General features: G+C 39.1%; 2 protein-coding genes across 3 annotated transcripts; both read right to left on the minus strand.

The window, feature by feature from the left end:
* Nucleotides 1–1,067: 1,067 nt before the first annotated feature.
* Nucleotides 1,068–7,672, minus strand: LOC143879564 (putative F-box protein At1g49610). Its single transcript, XM_077382011.1, has 3 exons — nucleotides 6,523–7,672; nucleotides 2,634–2,807; nucleotides 1,068–2,012 (listed from the first exon to the last, which is right to left on the minus strand). The coding sequence occupies exons 1-3, from the start codon at nucleotides 7,591–7,593 to the stop codon at nucleotides 1,662–1,664; spliced, it is 1,596 nt and encodes a 531-aa protein (XP_077238126.1). The 5' UTR covers nucleotides 7,594–7,672; the 3' UTR covers nucleotides 1,068–1,661.
* Nucleotides 7,673–11,907: 4,235 nt separating this feature from the next.
* Nucleotides 11,908–25,357, minus strand: LOC143879565 (F-box/FBD/LRR-repeat protein At1g51370-like). 2 transcript variants are annotated; one of them, XR_013251319.1, is made up of 4 exons: nucleotides 24,228–25,357; nucleotides 13,278–13,451; nucleotides 12,459–13,099; nucleotides 11,908–12,166 (listed from the first exon to the last, which is right to left on the minus strand). XR_013251319.1 is itself a non-coding variant. In XM_077382012.1 (3 exons), exons 1-3 carry the CDS (start codon nucleotides 25,161–25,163, stop codon nucleotides 12,794–12,796), a joined length of 1,416 nt encoding a protein of 471 aa, XP_077238127.1. In that variant the 5' UTR covers nucleotides 25,164–25,357; the 3' UTR covers nucleotides 12,286–12,793. The 2 variants fall into 2 exon arrangements, 1 of the variants encoding a protein (XP_077238127.1); XM_077382012.1 differs by lacking the exon at nucleotides 11,908–12,166 and having other exon boundaries at nucleotides 12,286–13,099.
* Between the last annotated feature and the right edge of the window lie 1,198 nt (nucleotides 25,358–26,555).

A 26,555-nucleotide genomic window follows, 5' to 3' on the forward strand; every position in this document is an offset into this window, starting at 1 on the left:
AAGTTATCCATGGCTCCAATCAATAAAGAAGTGCACTAATTGGTAATTATTCAACTTTCAATTAAGTGATTAACTGAGCACAAGTACACCAAAAGTTCTGTAAGCATGCAGATTCAATACTCTAATTGGGAAATTCCATTAGGGCCCGTTTGGATGTGAGAAGATTTTGATTTGGATTTCTCACATTTGCAGCCCATTTTGTGTTGTGATTTGGATCCTGATCAAATCCTTGGATTTCCAAATCAGCGACTGACAGTGAAAAAAAAAAGATTTCCAAATATGCTGTGGAAATAAGTGGAAATCCACAGATCTGTCAGTTTCCTTCACCCTCTTTGCTCCTCAACCTCTCCCCTCCAGTAGGAAGTACCCCCTTCCCTCTCTCTCTCCCTCAACATGACCTGGCGGATCTACTCGTTTTGTATTCAAAACTCATTTCCAAATCCAAATACAAAATATGAGGTATCCAAACGGGCTACCTCTGCCATTTGCAGCCACGGATGGAGTGACTGAAAAAAGGCTGTGAACTCAGTAGCTGGGAAGTACACCTGTGGAAAAACATGCAATCAATCCTCGAATAAATATGGCAGCTTCCAATTAGAGTCATTATCTAAACAATGGGGTGAGATAACATTCCGTTGTAAAATATGTGTGATAAAATACAATCAATCCCCTGTAAACAACAGGAAGTACGAAGAAACGAAGCCAAACGACTGAGTTAGACATGGACAGCCCCTCTATTTTTCAAAATCATCTTAAAAATGCATGCCGTCAGTATTCTAGGCCCGATCCGGTTGATGGAAAACTGGGTTTCTTGGAATGTATAGGAGGGGATCGGCATTGGTTGCAGCAACAGGAAAAGGCTGTGAACTCCAGCTGCTAGGTAGAAAATCTATGAAAAACATACAATCAATCCTTCGTAAAATATAACAGCTTCCAAATAGTGTTGTCATTATTGAAACAATGGGTTGAGATATCATTACCCTTGTAAAATATGTCAGTTAAAATACGATCAAATGTTGTTACTATTCCCAAATAAAAAATAATAATCTATCGAAGTCCAATTAGAGTAATGTAAAATAAAGGAAGTGTCATTATCAAAACAAGAGGGTGAGATATCATTCCCCTTGTAAAATATGTGTGTTAAAATACAATCAATCCTTGGTAAACAAGAGGAAGTAAGAAGAAACGAAGCCAAAAGCCATGAGAAGTTGTAAAAACTGTAGGGATCCTTTGGATACCTGTCTAAGAAAACGCAGTGAAGAAATAGAGGACTCATTTCTTTCATTCCAAAATCCTCTGAAACCCAACCCAACTCAAATTGTATGAGGATCATTCACTGCATAACATAAAATATAACATCTCTTAAAATAACATGCATTAATTTAAAATACATACCCAATTTCATATCCAAATCCTAAGTGTCTTAAAACAAATCCAAAAGGGTTCCAATATGAGATACTCATGAAATGGGCGCCATGACAGACGATCAACATTAACATGGCCTTTTATCCAGACAGCCCCAAGGAGATGCATTCCACGTCAACAAAAATTCTAACCATTCAATGGGTGATTCAAATTCAAGTCCTTCGCTAAGATTGTTTGAAGTGTCCATGAATGCAATTTTAGGCTGTGACATATCCACAACGGGCACACTGTTCCCTCTACTCTGTCAATAACAACTCTGCACGAGATGAGGCTCTCGGGAAAGATTCCATAGCTCGATTGATCTCTGATAATAACATTGCCGTCTTTTTCGTCTCCATCATCTTCTTAGAAGTTATTGCAGGAAGTTTAATTGTCATTTTCTCCAAGACCATTGCATTCTTTAGCAAAAACTTCACCATCAACAATTTCTGCAACAAAAAATATACTGCGTTGCCTCTTCTAACCCCTGATGCCCAGCCTATCTCAACAGTCTTGAGGTTATGCTCCAGACATGGGATAAAGGCCTCCCTTGACTGCCAGAATTCTCTTTCATCAAAATCGTGTGCCCGCTTAAATGGCTTGTTGACCTGAAAATTAAAGCATAATAATTTTAAGAATTGATGAAACATACTGTCAAAAAAAGAAAAATTTATGAAACACAATAGGAATCTTGAAATGGTAGCAAAATATTAGCTTATATAATATATTCCTCTCTCTCTCTCTCTCTGTCTCTCTCTGTCTCTCTCTCTCTCTCTCTCTCTATATATATATATATATATATAGAGGAAAGTGTTGGTGAGCTTAAGCGCCCCAATCACATGGGTCCCACATTTTCTGTGGTGATCCAAACCATTCATTTGCAAGGCCCTATCATAGATAGGGTGTGTACCAAAAATCAGCTCAATAGGATCATCCTAACCCCTCCATTTGTGGAGGACAAAAATGGGCAGATTTGTGGACAAATATTGTCTGTCCATTTTGACCTCCACAAATGGATGGGTTAGGATGATCCTATGGAGCTGATTTTTGGTACACACCCCATCTATGTAAGGGCCTTTCAAAGGAATGCTTTGGATCATCCTAACAAAGTAGGCCCCAATGTGATTGGGCGCTTAAGCTCACCAACACTTTCCTCATATATATATATATATATAAGATGAAAAAGATGTAGGGAATAAAATCTGAACAAGGTTTGGAGCAGCACTCACATGAACTTGGCATCGGGGAAGTATGTTTATAATAAGACTTTCCAGATCAGGCGAACTCCCTAATACATTGACCATCCCTGGGAATTCCCACTTCTCTAATCCCACGTGAAGAATCAGACACTTACATTCAGAGAGGGGAGATGGCAGACTCCTTACCTCCCAAGTAGTGAACACCTTCAAACAACACAACCCAAAGTTAAGAAATGGGAAAGTAAAAATGACATAAATATTAAGAAGTTAATTCTCTAATGCAAAAAGGAAATATATGAATTGTCAATGGCTAGATTTATATTATTTTTTTTGAGAAAAGGCGACAATTTATTAATAAGGCCAAATGGCTAGATTTATATGGATAATGGATTTTTTAACTTTCTAACACATGCTATAAATAACTGTTTAATATGTGAGGTTAAGAATTTCGTTGATACATAACTAGTTCGGCAACAAAGACCCCAATTCCCACATGTGAAATTCTTGGTTGGAGGACGACATTAGAGAGGTCAAGTTCTTTGGACTACACGCCTTTTCACAGTGGCTTGAGTTATTTGGAAAGGGAATATAAAAGGAAGCTTGATGCAGGAGCATAAGAGAAGAAAGCTTGATCTTGTAGCTCTGATATGAAGAAAAAGATGCATAACTAAAGGGAGCTCTAGGATTTTGTGATAATTGGGGTTTTCAAAAAATTAAGGGATGTATGAACAAGGGGAATGGAGATCTAAGTATCATAAGAGTTATTCAAATGCCCTATGAGTGTAGTGAATAGAATTAAGCAAATTCAAAGGCAATTCCTCTGTGCGTGCGCGCGCGCGTGAGGGTGAGGGTGAGGGTGAGGTGGGTTTTATTGGGGGTGGGGGGGGGGGGGGGGGTGATGATAAATGTGGTATTCCATTGGTGAAGTGGGAAAATCTCAGCAAGCCTACAAAGGGAGGTGGCCTAGGTATAAGGAGGATTAAGGAAACAAATATCGCCGTTCTTGGGAAATGGCTATGTAGATTTGGTAAGGAGGAATCTCTTCTTTGGGTTAAAGTTATTGAAGGAAAGTATGGGGCCTTGCCGGGGCAGCGGATATCAGAGGACAACATCTGACGTTCTTGTGTGACGGTTTGGGGGGACTTCTTGAAGTTTAGTAATTTGTTTTCGATAGGATCAGATTGAGAGTCTATTTAGGGGATAGGATTCAATTCTGGTAAGATAAGTGGCGTGCAGAACAGTCGCTAAAAGAGTTTTTTTCGGATTTGTTTGTCATTGCAATGCTAAAGGATGGTTTTGTGAAGGATTTCATGGAAAGTAAGATGGGGAGGATAAATGGATTTGGATTTGGAATTCATCAGGAGAATTCTCTGTGCAGTCTTTCTATCATCATCTAGTGGCTTGCCCTGTGTCTTCCAAGGTAGCTAGAGTGTGGACATTCCAGGCTCCGCCTAGAGTTTGCACCTTTGGTTGGGTGGCTATCCTTGATAGGATTCAGACGGTTGCTTTCTGAGTAAGAGGGACATGATCATCATTGATCACTGTGCTATGTGCTTAGGAGCGGGGGAAATGGTGGATCATTTGTTCATGCATTGTAAAGCTGCTAGAGAGATTTGGAGCAAAATACTGAGTAGATTTGGCATTGCTTGGGTGTTCCCTGCAAAACTCATTGATCTTCTTCTGTGATGGTCTGCGGTGTCGTGGAAGAAAAAAAGGTATAGTCTTGTGGAATGTGTCCTTCCTGTTAGGAAGGGTTTTCATCCTCGGACAAGATCGCTATGCGCAGCGGAAAACTAGAATCGCAAAGAACAAATTTTTTTGATCCGATCTTGCCCTAACCCCAGGATCCCAGAGTATAGATGTTCTGATGGTTATGAAATAAATGTCAAAGATACAAATACGGTGTTCAAGAAGCAAAAAAAGGTTGAAACTAAGAGAGAGAGGGGGGAAGAATTTGTGGAGAGGTGTTGGAAGAATTTCCAAGGGAGGCTGGACGAATTTTTCCAGCATAAGGAGTGTGCGGTCGACCGCATATAAGGTTATATGCGGTCGAGGGCCCAAACACATGGGTCCCACATTTTTGGTGGTGATCAAAACCATTCATTTGCAAAGCCCCATCATAGATAGGGTGTGTACAAAAAATCAGCTCCATTGGATCATCCTAACCCCTCCAAAAGTGGAGGGCAAAAATGGGCAGAGTTGTGGCAAACGGTGTCTGTCCATTTTGCCCTCCACTTTTGTATGGGTTAGGATGATCCTATGGAGCTGATTTTTTGACACACCCTATCTATGTAAGGGCCTTGCAAATAAATGCTTTGGATCATCCTAACAATGTGGGCCCACATGAGTTTTGCCCTCGACCGCACCAAGCTTGGTGTGGTCGAGCGCACAATCGTATTCCTCTCTCTCTCTCTCTCTCTCTATATATATATATATATATATATATATATATATATATATATATATATATATATATAGAGAGAGAGAGAGAGAGGAATAAGATTGTGCGGTCGACCGCACCAAGCTAGAACAATTTACCTCATACAGACCAAAAGAATAAATGTTCCTAACTAAATTCATGGTCACTTGGAGCGCCATAAAAATGCTCTTCAAGAACACATTCTAATTCCCAACTTGCTATTCAAATCAATGAAGTTGAATAACCTTTAAGTTGCTAGAAAATGCCTTAAACATCCCCACAACCTCCTAAACAAATTTAACCGGTGGACAGTCACACGCATTCGAAGGGAGGCATTGTTTCCTGGGATTTCCTTTCAAAACCGGGCGTTAGGATGAGTCTTATTACTAGTTCCCTTGTGACTTTTTACCTACATTCACTTTCTATGTGTGGCCTTTTCCTAGGCTACAAATCTCCATGATTAACAATGTGTACCAGGTCCATTGGCAACTTGCTAGTTAGCTTTGGAATTCCGAAGGTTGTAGCTAATCTTAACTTAGCATCTTGCTAAGTGAGAAATATTAGAATAAAAAGATCTATAGGACCCTCTTCTTGCACCCAAGATATTAAATTTCGGTTTCGGAGGTCGGTCCTATCCGAAACCGAAATTTTAGCTGAAATCCCGAAATTTTGGCCAAAATTCGGTAACTGGTGCTTGAAATGTCGTTTTTTGAGCCGAAATTTCGGCTGAAATTATGTTAAGGAATAAAAAATCAATATTTTATATTAAATTTCGCCGAAATTACCAAAATTTTCGAAATGACCGAAATTTGGTAAATTTTGGTTTCGGTCCTCACCGAAATTTAAAACCCTGCTCGCACCTTCAAAAGGCACTCCAAATTCAAGATCTTATCCTCACGGTTGTGGGAATTTCCATCGTTTGGAGCTTGCTGGAGGGAAGAGAAGTCCTGAGTCTATTTTGGGCACCCCAAACCTCAAAAACAACGTTCAGATTAAGAGGAAAAGCTCCATCAAAATGAAAACAGAAATGGAAACCGGTAAGCCTATTGTATTTGCTTTGCATCTAATTTTCTTTGATTTTAATGGCTAAAGATCAGGTTGATCGAACGTTAAGGAGATTAGATGTTCACATCGGGGTCTCAATATGCAACAATGAAATATCCTTAACATATCACTATCTCTTAAATAAACTAATAATGATCTTTTCAAGCTACGAAGGCACACAATATACTAGTAAAGCACATTAAACTAATGATAGGAAATAAGAGGTCAATCAAAGAATGGAATCAATTGTCAAAAGAAATTCTCGGTAATTCACACTGGACAATCACAGAAAATTAATCATTCAAAAATATACTAATTCAAATTGTTTCATATTCCAATCATAGACAACTAGAACAATTAATCTACCCGGGGACGTTTCAATCAAATGCAAGCCTTTGAATTTTACAAGGCATGCATTGCATTGAAGAAATGACAATGTCATCAAGTAAAGCATACCTGAATACACGAGCTGTTAAGTGTAAGAACTTTGGCATGGCAAACACCCTCAAGAATTGTCTTCAAATGACGACGTGAGACACTCTGTTGGAGCAAATCGCCATCGACAGAAAAATCAAGATCGAGGGACGCATGACTCAGAGCGGATAAGTTCTTAAGAGAAAACTTAGCAGTTCCCCACACAGAATCGGATACATCAAACAATATAAGATTCGGGGCATCAATTTCTATTATGTCAAAAACACTACACTTATGTAGCTTCAAGCGCTTCAGTTGCAGATTCGGAGATGAAATCTTGAAACGACGGATGTCATCACAGTGTGTCATGTCCAAATCTTCAAGCAGTGGACACCCAGATATGATTTCCTGAAGAGAGTCATTTAATTTGACATACGATAGATATAAGGTTTTGAGTGATTGAAAACCCTTGAAACTTTTTGATGGTACGACACAATGGTATAGTTTCAACACTTTTAATGATTCAAGGTGATAGAACGAATCAAAGAGCAAGGTACAGAGCTGAAATCTATCAGGAGGATCAGCAGAATAAGGGACTCCGAACATATTATAGAGAACAGATCTATCAGGAACTCTAAATACGTTGTCATAGAGGCACGATCTATCAGGAAGATTAGGAGAACAAGGGACTCCAAGAAAATCGAGATGGAGTAATTCAACGTGCTTTGTTAAAACTAGAAAAATCCATCTGTTAACATTAAAAAATTTCTTCTGAAATCCAAAGGAGAGGAAGAATTTCTCAATCTTGGAACCCCTGTGATGCCTAATTGATCTGTCGACAAATTCAACAAATCCCTCGTTGCCAGAATCATCCCATTCATGATTTTCTTGACGCTTGTAAAGACTAAACGAGAAATCAAAATTATGGATGTAAGTCCAAAGATCTTTCCATCTAGTAGATAAAATGCTCGTCCTCACCGCATCTTTGGTAGGCAAAAAAGAGAGAATATTGGAAAGAATAGGGTCTGGTAGTTCACTTATCTGATCCAAATCTTCACCTCCTATGCTGCTCCGTTTGGGTTTGGGTTGGGGTAAGTGTCCCTCATCTTCCATTCTTCTTCCTACCCTCCTAATAAGCCCTATCCTATTTACAGGAAAAACACAGAGATTTGGAAACAGAAAGAGGGCAAGTTGCACTCGTGTGTATGTGTGTACACGAAAGTACGCCCCACCATTAGTTCCGTGGTGGGTCCACTCGATGTGAGCTTAAATCGAATCATAACACGTGGCCATTGACAGGGTGGGCCACACCAAAGTTACTGCAACTTTTCTTGCTGACCCTCGAGGTCTTGTCTGGATGGATAGCAGTAATTTTCTGAAAAACTTTGGAAAAGAAATTTTTCTCAGAATTATTTGCTTTACTTACTCGTACAAAAAAATTACAGTTGAATTTTTATTCCCGTTTGGTTGCACAAAAGCTCGGCAGCCGTCGGAATTTGGTTTGGATTTGGCATGCTATTCTAAGTTTAGTTGCCAAAATGCATTGGACTCCCATTGATTCCCTTGGATTTCTCTCATGTAATGATTGCCTATCTATTTCTTGTCCCCTTATTCCAAAAGCAAAGAATTATGATTGAACTTTCTAGGGAATGATGCTCTCTTTCTCTTCCCTCTCTCTCCTCTATCCATATATTTGTAATGACACCCTCTACTTTTTCTCCTACTCTCCCATTATTTGCCGCGCAACTGAACACTACTACACAATTTTCTGAGGTAATTCTAGGCAAATCAAAATTCTTGTCTTTTCCCTTTGACTTCATATTCCACTACTTTCCGAGCGAGTCCAAGCAACCAAACGTAGCAATGTCCATAGGAAGTTAGGAACCTTCAATTTATCCATATCATTTCCCTTTCAATCTGGTAAACAAGATATTCTCAAGGAATCTAGACATGGAGCTTAAGATGGTGTTTGGATCTAGGAAAAAATTCAATGGACAATAATATTTCCTGGAAACATTCCAAAGTCTAGTTGGTTTACAAATACTGGAGAATTTATTTTCCATGAACAGACATATCTATATGTCAAACAGCCTTTAAAGAATGCCTTTTTCTAATCTTTGAGCATGTTGGGATGTAGAATCACTTCAAAAATTACTCTTATTTTTGGTAAGTTGGGATTAAACAAATGACCTATCCAATGCAGCTCTAAACCCAACCCCTATTGTTAACCCATCTCTTTATTGTCTGGAAATGCAGGTTGATAAATGTGGTGTTGCAACAAGAACCCGCCGCTAGAAATCCAGTTATGGGAGCCTACTCAGAGCAAACAATGACAAATAGTCTCAAGCAACCCACGGAATAAGCCCAAATGAGTGTGTGCAACGAATCAAGAGTGCAGTAAAATAAAGAAATAAAACAAGAGAGCAATAGACACAAGAGATTTACGTAGTTCAGCACTTTGGCCTACTCCACGGCAATCCGGCAAATAAACTTCACTATCAATGGTGGAAATTACAACAAGGGTAAAAAACCCTTACCTCTCAAACAATGGTGAAGACCACCAACACCCACTCCACGGGCAATCCGACAAATAAACTTCACTATCAATGGTGGGAAATTACAATAAGGGTGAAAAACCCTTACCTCTCCAACAATGGTGAAGACCCCACCAACACCCTCTCGTCTTGCAACCCAAGCAAAAAACCCAACTCCTTCTTACAATGTTTTCACAACCCAAAAAACACCATAAAAGAACCTAACAACCTTGGATCAAAGCCCTTGCAAGAAAAGAAGAAGAAGAAACCCTTGGATAGAAAAAAACCCTTTCCTTGTAAAGTAAAGCTCTTAACCTCACTCAAGAATCAAGTCATGCCAACTAAAGATAAAAGCCCTCTTGAGTTAACTTATAAAAGACACATTCCAAGAATGCCCTTCTTAAGGAAGTTAACCCATGTGATTTTATATCACTAATCCAACATGTGGAAACATAAGGGAACCCATTTTCTTTACTGTGTGCGCGCAAACATAAGTCATGCAAAACATGTGTGGTTTTGGCTAACTTTTTTCTGAGATAAAAAATAGAGAAGCAAAAATGGAGAGCTTGTATTTATGAGTTCACTACCCAAATAATCATTGTTAAGATAGAGTTTTATATATCAACCTTGGGTCCCACGTAGGATAAATCTGTGATTTATGACCATTAATTTGGTGGATCCCCACGAAGCAATTTACATGATTTGAGGTCCCTTTCAAATGTGTACGTAGAATCACTGATATAACTTATTCTGAGAGGCTCCAAAAGATGCCTTATTTGATCAAAGGTTCTAGGATCATTCAATTATGGTGGGATAACCTTGTTGTTGCTTACCACCTCAATAATTTGACTATATATATGTGACCATAGTTTTAAATTGCGGCCAAAGTTTTGGATTTCGGTTGGGACACAAACCGAAATGCACAAAACCTAAAAAAATTTGGATTTTGTTTCCAAAATTTTGGAAAGATGATTTTTTTATTTTTTTTATTTTTACAATTTTACTTTTAATCTGAAATTTCAGATTAAAAATGAAATTCATTTTTTTCCGAATTTTGGGATTTCAACCGAAATTTTGGTTACGAAACCAAAATTTAAATCCATGTATTCGACACATCCTAGTAGAGCCATCATTCATGTGTGTGGCAAAAAACTTTTAATTTTTTGTCTTTGATGATATAGGATATCCCCACTCCATTTTATAGGGCGGGACAAATCCCTATGGATGCACGCAATCACACGTAGACCACACTCATCAGGTTACTACGCGGGGGGATTGGATATAACTAAGATTTCTCCTTTCAGTAAGAATTTGTTGCCATTGTGGAAACTATTTGAGTATAGTCAGAATTGTTTTATAATATTGCATATAATATCATATACATTATTATAATATAGTTGTCTGCTATGAGAGGTATTTAGTAAGTATAAAGAAAATTAGCGTCTACAAGATATTTAATAACGTATACATTATTATAACATGGGATTTGCTAGCGTCCATCGCAGAAGGCATTTCGTGGATGGTATGTTGCATGTGAGAGCAGCCACGTCATGAATGAAGACAAAATCTGCTTAAAAGTGAGCCTGTGCGACTGCTCTCATATATTAACTAATGACCTAAAGGTTGAGATGCAAAACCCAAACCAATCGAGCTATAAGCTCAACCACCATTGCCAACCGATTCGATGTTCCCATATTTTTTATTTAGATCTTTCGTATGTGCTGCAGAAAATCCTTGAATTTACGCCATAGGGTAATTGGTTTTCCATTTCTGTATTAATATACTTAAGATTTCTCCGTTTAATAAGAATTTGTAACCATACAATCAATCCTCGGTTAAATACAGAATCTTCCAATTATAGTGTTGTCATTATCTAAACAACATCTTCCAATTAGAGTATTGTCATTATCTAAACAATGGGTTGAGATATCAATATCATTATCCATATAAAAAGGGAGCTGATATATAAGCCCCTTTCAATTCTGCGGACACCTTTTCTGAAACATTTGTCCCGGCTAAAGCAAGTGGCCAATTACACGTAGGGATTATTTTGGAAAATGACCAAAACACCCATGCAGGCATCCAATATCCCATCCCGTTTCTGTCTCTCTCACCTACCTCTCGCCCAAATGCAAAGCCCAACTTCAGAAACCAAATCCAGCGCCCTAGTCTCTCTCATTATTCATTGGTGGACATGGGTGTTGGAACCAAATGTGATATATTAACTAGGCATAAAAATGGTATTCTTATGGCATGGGGCCATCGAAATTCTGTATCTAGAAAATCAGAGAAGTTTTCTCTGTACAAAGTTCCTTAGCTGTCTCAGGCGGGATGACCCTGGTGGTAAAAGGGTAAGTAAAATTTCAATTTGTGCAGAAAACTTGTGAATCATTCACAATTTTCTAGAGATCAAAGGGTTTTGAAAGAGAAAACCATCAGCTCCCATAAATTGCCCAAATCTGCCTCCAAGTTTATGTTTCTGTTAAAAAATCTTGGGTGGCAGTGAGAAGGGTGTCAAAATAGAAAAGCTTCTTCTCCTAAGCAGCAATGGTCTCTATCTTCCTCGTTTTGTTGGTGGGTTACAAATTAAGATGTTTTAAAAGAACAAAATTTCCAGATTTGTTGATTTCTAGAGAGAGACCTAGGGCGTCTCTGCACTTCCGGGGGCATCTCTGAACTTGGGCTCCTATGGATTTGGGCGAGAGTAATGGGCAAAGATGCGGGACGAGTGTTGCTTGGGCATTTTGGTCATTTCCTAAAGGACTAAGTATATCTAACCGGATACTCTCATTAGCCGGTCAGAAGGTTTTGAATCGGGTGTCCCTAGTAATGAAAAGGGGCGAATATATCAGCTCCCTATAAAAAAATGTCTGTTAAAATACAATAAATGCTGTTATAATAATAATAATAATAATCTATCAAAGGCCAACTAGAGAATTGTAAAATAAAGGGAGTGTCATTATCGAAACAAGAGGATGAGATATCATTCAATCAATCCCACCGACGCGTTGGCTCTTCGGCATAAAGTCACGGGTTTGCTCCTGTTGACGAGTGTTCGAATCCCGCCCCCGACTTACCTGATACACGTGGTGAGTGGGTCGTTGCATGTATCCGTAGGGACTAGTCCTACTCCCGAAGGGCGTGGGGACATCCTACGTCATCAAAAAAAAAAAAAAAAAAGGAAGTAAGAAGAAACGAAGCCAGAAGCAATGAGTAACTTATAAAAAGTGTAGGGCTCCATTGGATCTAACGAAATGCCCCAGAAGTCCTCTTTAGAAATTTGCATCTCATTAGAAAAAGAGAATGGGATGAAATAGAGGACTCAATTGTTTTATTCCAAATCCTCTGAAACCCATCCCAACTCAAATGTTGTAAGGATCATTCGTTGCAAATCCTGCCATATAACATCTCTTAAAATAACATGCATTAATTTTACGTATTTACCTAATTCCATATCCAAATCCTATGTGACTGAGAACAAATCCAAAGGGTTCCAATATGAAATGCTCGTAAAATGGACCCCCACCCATGGAACCTCAGCATTAATTGGGCCTCTTATCCAAAGGGCCCCAAGGAGATGCATTCCACGTCAAAATGATACTAACCAGCTGATCAGCGACTCAAATTCGAGTCCTCCGCTAAGATTATTCGGATCGTCCGAGTCCAATTTTAGGCTGCGACATATCCACAACAGCCCCCATCTATTGCAGGTTCACAACATACTAAGTATACATAGCAGTGTCCAACGAGTGTCAGTTATGCGCATCTCACCGATCCCCTTACTCTGTCAGTAACAACTTCGCACGAGAAGAGGCTATGGGAAAAGCATGCATAGCTAGGTTGATCTCCGATACTATCTTCTTAGAAGAACTTGCAGGAAGTTTAATTGTCAATTTCTCCAAGACCACCGCATTTTTCAGCAAAAACTTCACAAGCAACAAATTCCTCCTCAATAATTTTACTGGGCTGCCTCTTCTAACCCCTGATGCCCAGCCAATCTCAACAGTCTTGAGGTTATGCTCCAAACATGGGATAAAGGCCTCTCTCAACTTAAAATCGTATGTCTTCTTAAATCCTTTGCTGAACTGAAAATTAAAGAATATTAATCTTATGAATTGATGAAACATGTCAGTAAAAAAGAGAGAAGAATTTATGGAAACACAGTGGGAATATTAAAATAATAGCAAAATATAATCTTATATGAAAAAAAATGGAAAAGATGAAGCGAATAAAATCTGAACATGGCCTGGGGGTAGCACTCACATGGACTCGGCTTGAAGGAACTATGTTTATAATAAGACTCTCCAGATCAGGCGAACTCCCCAATACATTGACTATCCCTGGGAGCTCCCACTTCTGTAATCGCACGTATAGAGTCATACACTTACACTTAGAGAGGGGAGCTGGCAGACTACTTACCTCCCAAGTAGACAACACCTTCAAACAACACAACCCAAAGTTAAGAAACGGGAAAGTAAAAATGACATAAATATTAATAAGTTAATTCTCTAATGCAAAAAGGAAAGATATTAATTGCCCATGCTAGATTTATATGGATAATGGACTTTTTAAAAAAACTTTTAGCACTTGCTATAAATTACTGTTTCATATGTGAGGCCAAGAATTTCGTTGATACATAACTAGTTCGGCAACAAAGACCCCTATTCCCCCATATGTGTAATTGTTGGTTGGAAAACAATATTAAAAAGATCAAGTTCATTGGAACTTTTCACAGTGGCTTGAGTTATTTGGAAAGGAAGTATCAAAAGAAGTTTGATCACTTGATGCAGGAACAAAAGAGAAGAAAACTTGAAAATGTAGCTTTGATATAAGAAAAAAGACATAGAACTAAAGGGGAAGATGAAATTGAGGGGAACTCTAGGGTTTTGTGATGATTATGGATTGAGGCTGATCATGGATTGGTACTGCCTATAGCCGTTATGCAGATCCCACTGATCCAGGAGGCGTACGTTGCCATTTTTCCAGCTTCATTACTTGTCAGGAGAGGTTCGCATATTTATGATTCTACATGGGCGATTTCTTCACTCTCATTCCGTTGGCATTTCAGATATTTCTCACGGTTATCACTCGCATTATACATAAAAGAGCCTGATGTGTTCCTACTACTAATTGTCGAGTTGCTCATCTACATATTTGGTCCAGGTGGACTAGAACTCGAGGTCGAGTTCTTTTCAAGCGGGGGAGAATGATGCAGATAATAGGCCAATAAGGGCATATTTGCCCATTAGGATTTATTTCCATGTTATTTAGTTTCTAGGATTTATATTTCCATGTTTTAGTTTTAGGATTTTATTTTCCATGGAATTTTATTTCCAACCCATTGCCTATATATAGGCCTCATTGTATTAAGAATGATTAACTTTGATGATTATTGAATTGAATTGATATTTTTCCCCTCTATAGATTTCTTCCTCTCCTCTCTTGTCCGGTTCTTCTCTTCTTCTACCTAAATTCCTCTCTTCTAGCTAGAATTCTTCTCTTCTCCTTCCCAATTCTTCTTCTACTCTCTTCTTCCCCTACTCTTCTTCTATTATTCTCCTTCTCCTTTTCTCCCCTTTCTTCTATTTCCCTTCCCGGTTCTACATCAATTATGGTTTGGGAAAATTAAGCAATATATGAAAAGGTGGAATAAGGTTTGAAATAGAAGAGCTATAAATCCTAAGAGGTCGATAAGATGGAACTAGGGTTACCTACAATAATCCAATGCAATTAGATGAACAAACGACCCAAATCATCAAGTTGATAGCGGGCATGGAAATAAGAACTAGGGCAAGAGCTAGAGCTAAATACCTATGATAGAAGAGAAGATAGGATAGATAGTTGGAGTCACAACAACTTGACCAAGGGCATCACACCAATAATTTTCGTAAGGTGTCACATCATAGAATGTCTAAGCGATTTTAGAGACTTCCAAACGACTTAAAACCTAATATGTGGGCTCTCTTTAACTTAAAGAGTAGAACTCTAACTTCAAGAAACTTCTCACTTAAAAGGCATAAATAAAAACTAATAACACAACACTAATTAACCTAAAGCAATTTTAGTGTGTCCCACTATAATAATTAACCCACTTTTTTAGTTTTTGTGATGGACGGTTCCCATCATAATTTAAGAATAAGCCTCTTTAGTGGGAGGAATCATTTTTTTGAATGGCAGAGAAACGTATTAAAAAAGAAGAGAACGCAACGACCGAGAATGGGAAGGATTGAGGGGAAAAAAAAACCAACAAAAGGAAAACTCTCAAAGGAGGGAGAGAATAAAAAAAAAAATTCAATAGTGCTCTCTGGAAATCCCTCCTTGGCGAAAGAATGGGTTTGAGAGCCCTTGGGCCACCTGAAGACGTTGAAAGAATTACATTCCATAATCACTTGATCCAAGTCCCTACTTACTAGTAACCTAATACCTTGAAGAGCCACTCTAACCTCACCAGATCCAAGTCCCTACTTTCTGTTAATCAAATACCTTGAAGAGCCTCTCTAGCCTCCCCCTCAATGGAGTCTATAACTTCAATAGGGCCTGAAAATGCCCAATCAGTAGCGTCATTCTAATATCTGAAGATGCCACCAAGGCCTGTCCACCCAAGATTTCCCATGCTGGATCCATCAGAAATTGATTGGGGCTAGGTGAGGACCATACTTGAGTAGGGGGTGTCAACCTGTTCGGTGCAAAAGCAAACCTCTATCCAAACATGCCATAAATCATAGGCAAAGACGAACTTAAAAGACGTGAAAGTTTTGACCCAAGAGATGGTTAAGTCTATTACTTTCATGAAGATGAATTGTGAACTTTTAACCAAACCTTGAAATACCAGGGCATTTCTTTCCTTCCATAACACCCAGATAGTGGACAGTAGTACCACATTCCACAGAATCTTTCCCTTCTTACTTCAAGAAATGAGAGACCAACAATCCAGAAGGTCAATAAGTCTGTATTAGAATACCAAACCAAAACCAAATTTGCGAAGGATTCTACACAACACATCCCGAACCAAGATGCAATGAAGGAACGCATGATTGATGATCCACTATATCGCCATACTCCACACAGAGCGCATGGTACTTGCAAATCAGCATAGGCGATTGTGATGGTGATCCAATGTGAGAATTTTATCAAGGAAGTCAGACCAGCTGAAGACACAAACCCTGGGCGGTTATGGAATGTCCCAAACTTTAGTTAAGCGTGAGGTCACAAAGCACGACAAAATTTGATGGGAGAAAGATTTGACATTGAAATTCTTGGAAGATGACCCTATCCAAACCCTCTTATCTTCACCAGACAACTTGATATAGCATGCCTCCATAATCCCCAATACTTTAGCCACTCGATCCAGCTTTCAATCCAAAAAGGTTCGCCTGAAATTGATCTTCTAGGTTATCCTTACCTCTTCCCTCTAAAAACAGTCCTTCACAAGATACCCCTTATCAGAAGCCAATGTGAACAGATCGGATAACATGTCCTTTAGTGCAGACTCTGTACACCACTTATCATGCCAAAACTGAATCCTCTTCCCATAATAGACTACGAATCCAATCCCCTCATCAAATTTGTATTTTTGTCTTAGGATATCTCTCAAGACAGTCGATCCACTATATCTGAATCTGTCATCGGATGTCCAATTGCCCGGCCTCACCCTATATTTGCATTATGTTACCTTAAGGTTAGCACATAGTTGATTATTCTCCTCCCCAAACCTCCATAACTACTTGTGAAGCAATCCTTTATTGATGCCTCTCAATTTACTGAATCCCAAACTGCCAGCTCGGATGGGCATGCAGACCTCTTTCCAGTTAACAATGTGCATTATCTGTTTCTCATCCGACCCCTCCCTCTCCTCTCCCACACCAAAGAAATCTCCTCTAGATTTGCTCTATTATGTTTATCACACTTATAGGGCATTTGAAGGCATAGAGCTGGTAAATAGTGTTGAAGGGAATATTGGTCTTTGTGTATGTGTTGAAGGGTATTGTAGTCATTGTACATGTAACCCTACTTTGGGCTCTATACATGCATCATATTACATGAGGAGCTCCATCATGGAGACTCATCATCAAGGAAGCACGGGTACTCTCCGGAGGCCCACGCACCCAGATTGGGTGCAGGTCCTGGGTGCGTACCGGGTGCGCACCCAAACAGTATGTGAAAAATACATGCCCTGGTTGCGATCCGGGTACACACCCACGCTAACTTTTCAGTAGATTTTGTCTTATTCATTTTATTCATTTGAGGTGGTTGTTCTCTCATGCAAAAGTCGGTTGTGAAATGGCTTTTCTGCCAAATTGGCTAGCAAATCCCATCATAATTTTAAGTCCAATAATCTGTTTGGGGCTCACATTCGGTTGGGAGTTGGGACGATCCCAAACGAACAGGGCCTTAAATTGAAGTCCAAAAGTATGTTATTGTAGAATGGTTTGAAAACAAACAACGTATGTCATAATCGGTTGTCATATTTGATTTTTATCAATATATAATAAAATTTAAAAATATATTATATTAATATATTCAGCGTACCCACAACGTACCTGTATCCTTTTTTAAAAATAAAAATAAAAATCACATATCCATGTACCTGTATCGTGTCGTACCCGCACCCCGTACCTATATCCGTGCTTCATAGCTTATCATCTTCTCCTTCAGTCTTCTTCTTCCTCCATGGAGACTCATCATCTTCTCCCTCACCCTTCTTCTTCCTCCTTTCCTTATCTAAAATAACATGGTATCAGAGCTGTTAACAGAGAGATTTGAGAATGAAATGTTGTGTTAGCCTACTTGCCCTAACACACACATATATATTTATTATGAAAAGAATATGAAAAGACTATAATGCCCTTAGGCTACATAAGCTTATTCTAACACTCCCCCTCAAGCTGGAGTCGAACTCCATTCAACAGCTTGGTAAACATGTCTGCAATCTGATCATTCGTTCAAGTGAACTCGGTTTGAATTTGGCCTGTCTAAATTCTGTGACGAATAAAGTGACAATCCACTTCTATATGCTTAGTTCGTTCGTGAAATATCGGATTCATAGCAATGTGAAAGGCTGACTTGTTGTCACAGTAGAGGAACACAGGTGAGGAGTATGAGAATCCAATCTCTGACATAAACGACCGTAGCCAAATTAATTCACAGCCATAGCCCTGTATTCTGCTTCTGCACTGGATCGTGACACAACGTCCTGCTTCTTACTCTTCCAAGATACTAGATTTCCACCTATGAAGGTACAATAGCCATTAGTAGATCGCCGGTCAGCAGGAGATCTGGCCCAACCTGCATCATAGTATCTCTCAATTCTCAAATGGTTGTGCTTCCTGAAGAGAAGACCTTTCGTGGGAGCTTTCTTCAGATACTTCACTATCTGAATCACAGCTGACTAATGTGATGTCCGAGGCGCACTCATATACTGGCTAACCACACCAACAGCATATGCAATGTCCGGACGAGTGACTGTGAGATAGATCAACCGTCCTACTAACCATCTGTATCAACCAGGATCTTCTAGTGGCTCCCCCTGATCAGGTGAAAGCTTGACACTCGGATTCATAGGAGTCTGTGCAGGTTTTGCCCCCAGAAGACCTGTTTCTTCCAAAATATCAAGAGCATACTTCCTTTGGGACAAAGATAGCCCCCTTTATGAATGTGCCACTTCAATGCTTAAGAAGTATCTCAGAACACCAAGGTCTTTTGTGCTGAATTCATTCTGAAGTAAATCTTTGAGGCGTTGTATTCCTGCTTTGTCATTCCCTGTAATAACAATGTCATCAACATATACAACTAGGAGAATCAAACCATCCTTGCTTCGAGAGCTGGACAGAGAATGGTCTACAGCACATTGTTTCATACCAAATTGTAGGATGGCCTCACTGAATCTCCCAAACCAAGCACAAGGAGACTGTTTAAGACCATAAATCGCCTTTCTAAACTTACAGACGGTATGCTGCAACTCCCCCTAAGCAACAAACCCTGGTGGTTGCTCCATGTACACCTCCTCCTGCAAATCACCATGGAGGAACGCATTCTTGATATCCAACTGATATAGTGGCCAAGACTGATTCACGGCCAAAGAAATCAATACACGGATGGATGAAATCTTTGCCACTGGAGAGAATGTCTCAACATAATCAATCCCATAAGTCTGAGTAAGGCCCTTTGCAACAAGACGGGCTTTTAACCTCTCAACAGAGCCATCGGGTAGGTATTTGACGGTGAACACCCACTTACACCCGACTACCTGAGCACCAGGAGGAAGGGAAGCCAACTGCCATGTCTGGTTTTTGGCCAAAGCATCCATCTCAGCCTCCATAGCTGCTCGCCATCCCAAATCAAGCATAGCCTCTCGAGCAGAGCAAGGAATAGAAATCGATGACAAAGATGATATAAATGTGGTATACGAAGGAGATAACCAAGCATAACTTACCGCATAAAAAATAAGGTGATGAGTGGTACGAGAACGAGTACGGCTCGCAATGGGGGCATCAAGAGATTCATCAACCTGAGCAGCATCATCAGAGGATGAGGGCAAAGGACCTGCTTGCTGAGAAGAGATGGCAGGGCATGAAGGCTCAACTGAAGTAGTAAAACGCTTGCGAGTATATACTTGGAAGGGATGCTGAACCGGATCCGGTGGGAAACTGGGAACCGAAACCGGCAATGGTAACGGAGGAGGAGATACCGGTAAAGAAGAGGAAGCAGGAAAGTAGGGAGTATCCTAAAAAAAGGAGACATCAGCACTGATAAATTTGCAGAGAAGCTGAGGACTGTAGCATCGGTAACCCTTTTGGGTTCGTGAATAACCCAGGAAAATACACTTGATTGCCCTTGGGGCCAATTTATCAAGTCCTGGGGTGAGATCCTGAACAAAGCAAACACACCCAAACATCTTGGGAGGTAACGGAAACGGATCCCCAGAAGGGTGTAACACCGAAAAATGGGACTGATTGCTAAGAACTGAAGAGGGTAGACGATTAGCCATAAAGCAGGCTGTAAGCATAGCGTCAGCCCAAAAAGATTTGAGACATGCATCTGATACAGAATGGTGGGAGCTATATCTACAAGATACCGTATTTTCCGCTCGGCAACACCATTCTGTTGAGAAGTGTGGGCACAAGACGACTGATGAATAATTCCACGACTAGAAAGAAACTCCTGAAAACCGTGCCGATCAGAAAAATACTCACGGGCATTATCGGTACGTAAACATTTAAGGGAACATGAGTATTGATTTGTAATTTCAGCATAAAATAAACAAAATGTAGAAAACACCTCAGAACGATCCTTTATTATATAAAGCCAGGTCATCCTGGAAAAATTATCAACAAAAATAACAAAGTACTTCCCACCAAACATAGGAGTACGACATGGACCCCAAACATCAAAATGCAATAACTCAAAAGGACTACTAACACGACTAACAGAACGAGACGGGTAGGAAACACGATGGTATTTTCCATACTGACAGGACTCACAATGAAAATGACTAATAACACTAGAAACAACTGAAGAACGTTGCAGACGCTCAGGGAAGAGTTGGGCTTCCCTGGGGGGCACGTAGGGGGGGCAACCAGTGAAGATGGAGGAAGAAAGAAAAAAAAGAAGAAGAAGAAGTTAAGGCATGGGCATGGGCTTCAATGGAGGAAGACAAGAGGTCCTCAATGGAGGTCCCTAGGGCATCGAGAAACCCTAGGGCTTTGATACCATGTTAACAGAGAGATTTGAGAATGAAATGTTGTGTGTTAGCCTACTTGCCCTAACACACACATATATTTATTATGAAAAGAATATGAAAAGACTATAATGCCCTTAGGCTACATAAGCTTATTCTAACAAGAGCAAAGGTCCTGATCCAACAATAGCACACACAAAAAAAGGGGAAAAAGCCATGCAAAAGCCATCTGGCCTTGAGACTCGATCGCTGCCTAAAGCAAATAGAACCATCCTAATCTATTCCTCGTCAAAGGGCTTCCAATAGGCTTCCATCTCCTTTCGATCTGCTAAATTCCACCCCATCAAGTTTAGGACGAGTCACTACCTCCGATGTGTAATGACCCCAATAATACCCTCCTTCACAATCAATTCCTTATCCTCCCTCATTGTCCCATCAACCTGTAGTGCACACGTGTGATTTCCACGTCTTCTGGAACTGGCTATACCATGAAATAAGACGTATTTTTATCACCCTCCGTAAGCCATCTAACATGTGATCTTTGCCCCTAGAAGATTTCTTACTGAAAAACTAGACGATTGTGCTTCTCCTTAAGGGATCCCATCTCCTCTATCTCCTCCCCTCCCCTCCCCTCTCGTCAGTCCTGGTTATTACTTTAATTCGGAATAGCAACCACTCCCTTCTTTCAATGCCTTCTCTCTTGTAGATCGGACTCAATTCCTCCAGCTTCTTCTTGACATTACAGAGTTTATGGCCAATCACCATATCTGCGAGTCACGAAGACATTACTTCATTCCACCATTCTCCCAATTTCTCTTCTATCTGAGGCTCCTTCAACTAAGCAAGTTAAAAACGAAACTGAATATGGCCCCATGATGACAATCTAGGATCTAGTAGAGCGGGACAATAATCTGATAAGGAATAAGGCAATGCTGACTGGCAGACATCTGGATTCAAAAAAATCCATTGGGGACATGAGAAACCAATCGATCCTACTCCGATTGGAAAGGGGAACAAACCATCTTGAATGTGAACATTATAATATTTTCATGTGCAATTACAAGGGAAGAGTTTGGGAGAATTATGGCATAAGATCATTATGGAACTCTTAGGTTTGGAGATAGTAGCAATGTCATAGAGATATCACATAATTCTAATTCCCACTTACACCAAAGTCATGGATTGCAAACGGAAGGACCATACAAATTCATCGTAAATACATCTTGCTCCAACTTTAGACCACAAACCACCTCATTAGCAGGGGCTCTTGACATAAAAGTGTTGATTCTAAAAAAACAAATGAGCGTCCTTTTCCCATTTCACATTAGATTTTAACTTAATCTATTTCCTCTCTAACATTGATGGAAACAGATATAGCGTGCTTCTACTCAACATAAGGAATGTGGAAGTGTTCCTCCATCGATACAAGGTTAGAAAAGTAATTTCCTAGTAACTCAAATGTGGATTTAAGGAAAACTATAACCATAGGAGTTTGTTCTTGGCTCGAAGAAGATGAAAGGTAAAAGTTTATAAGGATGCTTCTCTCAAACAATTTAAAGCCTAGCATGGAGGCATTTTACCTCAGACAGACCAAAAGAATAAATGTTCCTAAGTAAATTCATAGTGACATAAAAAGCGCTCTTCAAGAACACATTCTAATTCCCAACATGCTATTCAAATCAATGCTACATGGAACACGGTTCGTTCTGGTACATGGTAATGAAACGAGTACATGTTACAATGGAAGCCCAATCCCAAGGTTTTAAATTTCGGTTTTGGTTTTGACTACGGTCGCCATAGAAAAGGAAATGTTTCGATTTTGGTGGAAATTTCGGTGGAAATCCTGTAAAATGAAGGAAACATATAAAAATGTATGCAAATGATAGAATTTAAAGATGAAACTTCAAGAAGGGCTAGAATAAGCACAAATACGCACTTAGAATTCACTATATAAGCAAGACAACCATCCATAATGGTTTAAAAACATCAAACACCTAATGGCATGCATTGTCGTGCATGCCAAACAATTTAATACCTGCCAAATTTCATATTTAATTCATATAAATATTTATAAATTATGCACGCACCACCGTTTGCATTCATTTCGTATAAATATAATTATATAATACATACTAATGTAGTATACGACAATTACACTTATGATTTTGGTTTATGCATTTCAGTCATTTCGATTTCGGTGGGGATGGAAATGGAATTATTTCGGTCACTCATGACGGTTTCGGTGGAAATTTAAAATCATGCTTGATACACGGTACAATGAGGGTCGCATGTTGGCGTGGAGCGCTAATTCGGGCCGCTCCGGTACTCTCTCTCTCTCTCTCTCTCTATATATATATATATATATATATATATATATATATATATATATATATATATCATTTCATAGTCCATACTACATACATTTAATAAAAATAAAATAAAAAAAACTCATGTATGCCATATACAATTATTAAAAAGAAAGTTTCAGTTCTAATCCAACCCAAATATATAAAATTTGAAGATCTCCAAACATCACTAAATACAATACTGACATATTTGCATTTTCAATCCTAAATGAAAGCATATAAGGTATTGGTTTCGTTCTAGATTTCCTCCATTGCTTTCTAAAAGTCCTATTAGAAGAGTATTTCCTTCTTTTTTTCTTTCTTGGAAAAAGGAGTGGTTCATTCCGTTCCGTGTGAGCGCACACTTTTTCGATATAGGAATCAGTTCATAATTAATTCCCCACGAGTTAGTGGGTTTTTCATCAAAGCTTCTTAATTCTCGACAAGCTGCTCTCTCTCTCTCTCTCTCTCTCTCTCTCTCTCTCTCTCTCTCTCTCTCTCTCTCAGCGTATGTGCATCTCTCTCTTTCTCTCTCAGCATAGGACCCTCTTCCTGCACCATCAAAAGCACTCCAAATTCAAGAGCTTTTCTATGTCGGTTGTGGAAATTTCCATCATCCGGAGCTTGCGGGAGAGAAGCTTGGGGCTATTTCGAGCACGTCCAAACCTCAATAACGACATTTAGATCAGGATGAGAAATCCGTCAAAATGAAACCGAAAATAGAAACCGGTAAGTCTACAGTATTTGCTTTGCATCTAATTTTCTTTGATTTTAATGGCTGAAGATCAGTTTGATCAAACCCTAAGGAGATTAGATGTTCACAAGCGGGTCTCAATACACAACAATGAAATATCTCTCTCTGTCTCTCTTAATATATCAATCTCTCTTAAATGAACCGGTAATTGCCTTTTCAAGCTACAGAGGAACAAAATACACTAGTAAAGCACATTAAGCTATTGATAGGAAATAAGGGGTCAATTAGAGAATGGAATCCATTGTATTCGCCACTGAATAATTACCTAAGGAAATCGTGCTAAAATATACTTATTCAAATTGTTTCCGATTTCAGTCATAGCTAACTAGAACAAGTCATCTGGCAGGCAGGGGATGTTTTAATCAAATGCATGGCTTTGAATTTCATAAGACAAGTATTGCATTGAAGAAATGGCAATGCAATCAAGTAAAGCATACCTGAATACATGAGCTGTTAAGTTTAAGAAACTTCGCATGGCAAACGCCTTGAAGAATTGTCTTCAAAGAACGACATGCGCCTCTCTGTTTGAGCAAATCCCCATCAACAAAAAAATCAAGATCGAGGGACACATGAATTAGAGCGGAGAGGTTCTTAAAAGAATACTCAACGCCCACCATATAGTCGGATATATCTAACAATATAAGATTTGGGGCATCAATTTCTATTCGACGCCAAACATGACACCTATGTATCTTCAAGCGCTTCAGTTGCAGATTCAAAGATGAAATCTGGATACAGCCGAGGCCATAGCATTTTTGCATGTCCAACTCTTCAAGCAGTGGACAGCCAGCTATGAGTTCCTGAAAGGAGTGGTTTACGAACTTGACATCTGATAGACATAAGGTTTTGAGTGATCCCAAACCCTCAAAACTATCCAATTTTAAGAGGCAATAGCTTAGTTTCAACTCTTTTAAGGATCCAAAGTGAAAGAGAGAAGTAGAGAGCTCAAATCTATCACAACAAGGAACTCCAAAGAAATCCAGGTCGAGTAATTCAACTTGCTTTTCAAACGCAACATGAATCCATCTATTGACATTAAAAGCAAATCTCTTCTGGTATGCAAAGGAGAGACAGAATTTGTGTATCTTGGAACCCTTGTGAAGACTTATTGATTGTTCCACAGATCCAACTATTTCATCGCTATGAGAATAACGACATTCATGAGAAAAATCGAAATTATGGATTTGAGTCCAAAGGTATCTCCATCTGCTCGATAAAATGCTCGTCCTTACCGCATCTTTGGTAGGCAGAAAAGAGAGGATATTTGTAAGGAGAGGCTCTGGTAGTTCGCTTATCTCATCTCCTCGGCTGCTGCTTCCGTCCCGTTTTTGCTTCAAACAAGAAGATTGGGGTAAGTGGCCCTCATCTTCCATTCCATTGCTTCTCCAAAAAATAGAAATTTGCAAACCCTAGGTTTACTTATACGCCCCAAAACCTGGATTTAGACCTAAATCCAATGATAACACGAGGGACATTGTTTGTAACCATTGATATCCCTGTAAAGAAGCCATGACCATATCATTTAAGGGGCGTCAATGGATCAGACGGTCCGATGGATCGTCCGAATCCGAACGTTAATGAACGGGATCTAAACATATGTATACGATCCACAGGCATATTTCGGACCATCAAATCTAGGATCCGAAAACTTTGGATTGTGTATGGGCAAGCCACAGATGCCCATCGGATAGTCTCGATCCGAAATGGTTTACAAAAATACCCTCCAAATTTTGTTAATGCTAACCGTTCTATGAAGCGTATTTGGTCAAAACCTCTCTTATCACTTAATGAATCGGATGAGAATGCGATTTCACTCATGAAAAAAGGTGTGGAAAAAATTCCATGGAAAATATTATTCCTTGAAAAAAACACTCTAAAGTCCAGTAGGTTTGCAATTATCGTTGAAAATGGAGAAAAAATTTTATTTTGATAAAAAAAAATTGTGGAAAAATAAGTTTAAAAAAAATTCTACATAACTTATTTTCCATGTAAAGACATTTTCATACATACAAACACTAGTGGAAATGCACGTGAAATGCAGGGGTTAGAAGTTATTTTAGATTGAAAACCCTTTTAGAAATTGAAAGGCAATAAAAGAAAAAAGATAGAATGTAATTCTATGAAAGAAAACTCAGTATCATAATTGCCAGTTTTGTTTTTCTAATTACTGTTAGTGTTAGATCAAATTAATATTTGGACACAATTATGGTGGGGCAATGGAAGGAGAGAGAATATGGATCATGAATTTTGAATCAATTAAAAAGGCGAACTAAGCGCAATTAGGTTTAATTTGCTAACCATCCCATTTATAGTAGTTACATGGCTATAGTAATTTCCAATCATGTAATTATCTTTTATAAGATTTTAGAATTCTACAAAAGATGTCAACATAAAACTCATACAAAATTACTATAGCCAAGCAGCCCTTTAAAAGAATGTCTATTTATCTTTGAGCATGATGAGATGTAGAATGGGAATGGACTGTAGCTCAATCTTTGAGGTTTTGTGTTCGATCCTAGCTTACCTACCCAAGAAAAAAATGATGGGAATTCGATTTACTTCAAAAAATTACTCTACTTATTTTTGGTAAGTTAGGATTTTACCTATGACCTTAAAGAGATACAAAACCCTGACCAATCGAGCTGTAAGCTCAACCCATATTGTTAAATTTTAACACACCTCTCTTCTGTGGTCTCAAAATGCCCCTGTCAGGTATTGTCAATTTGATAAATGATGAAATCATAATTCATGAAGAACAGAATTGA

This window comes from Tasmannia lanceolata, unplaced genomic scaffold (assembly GCF_043159265.1).
Source record: "Tasmannia lanceolata isolate RefF3 unplaced genomic scaffold, GAP_Taslan_0.1 ptg000006l, whole genome shotgun sequence".
Lineage (NCBI taxonomy): Eukaryota > Viridiplantae > Streptophyta > Magnoliopsida > Canellales > Winteraceae > Tasmannia > Tasmannia lanceolata.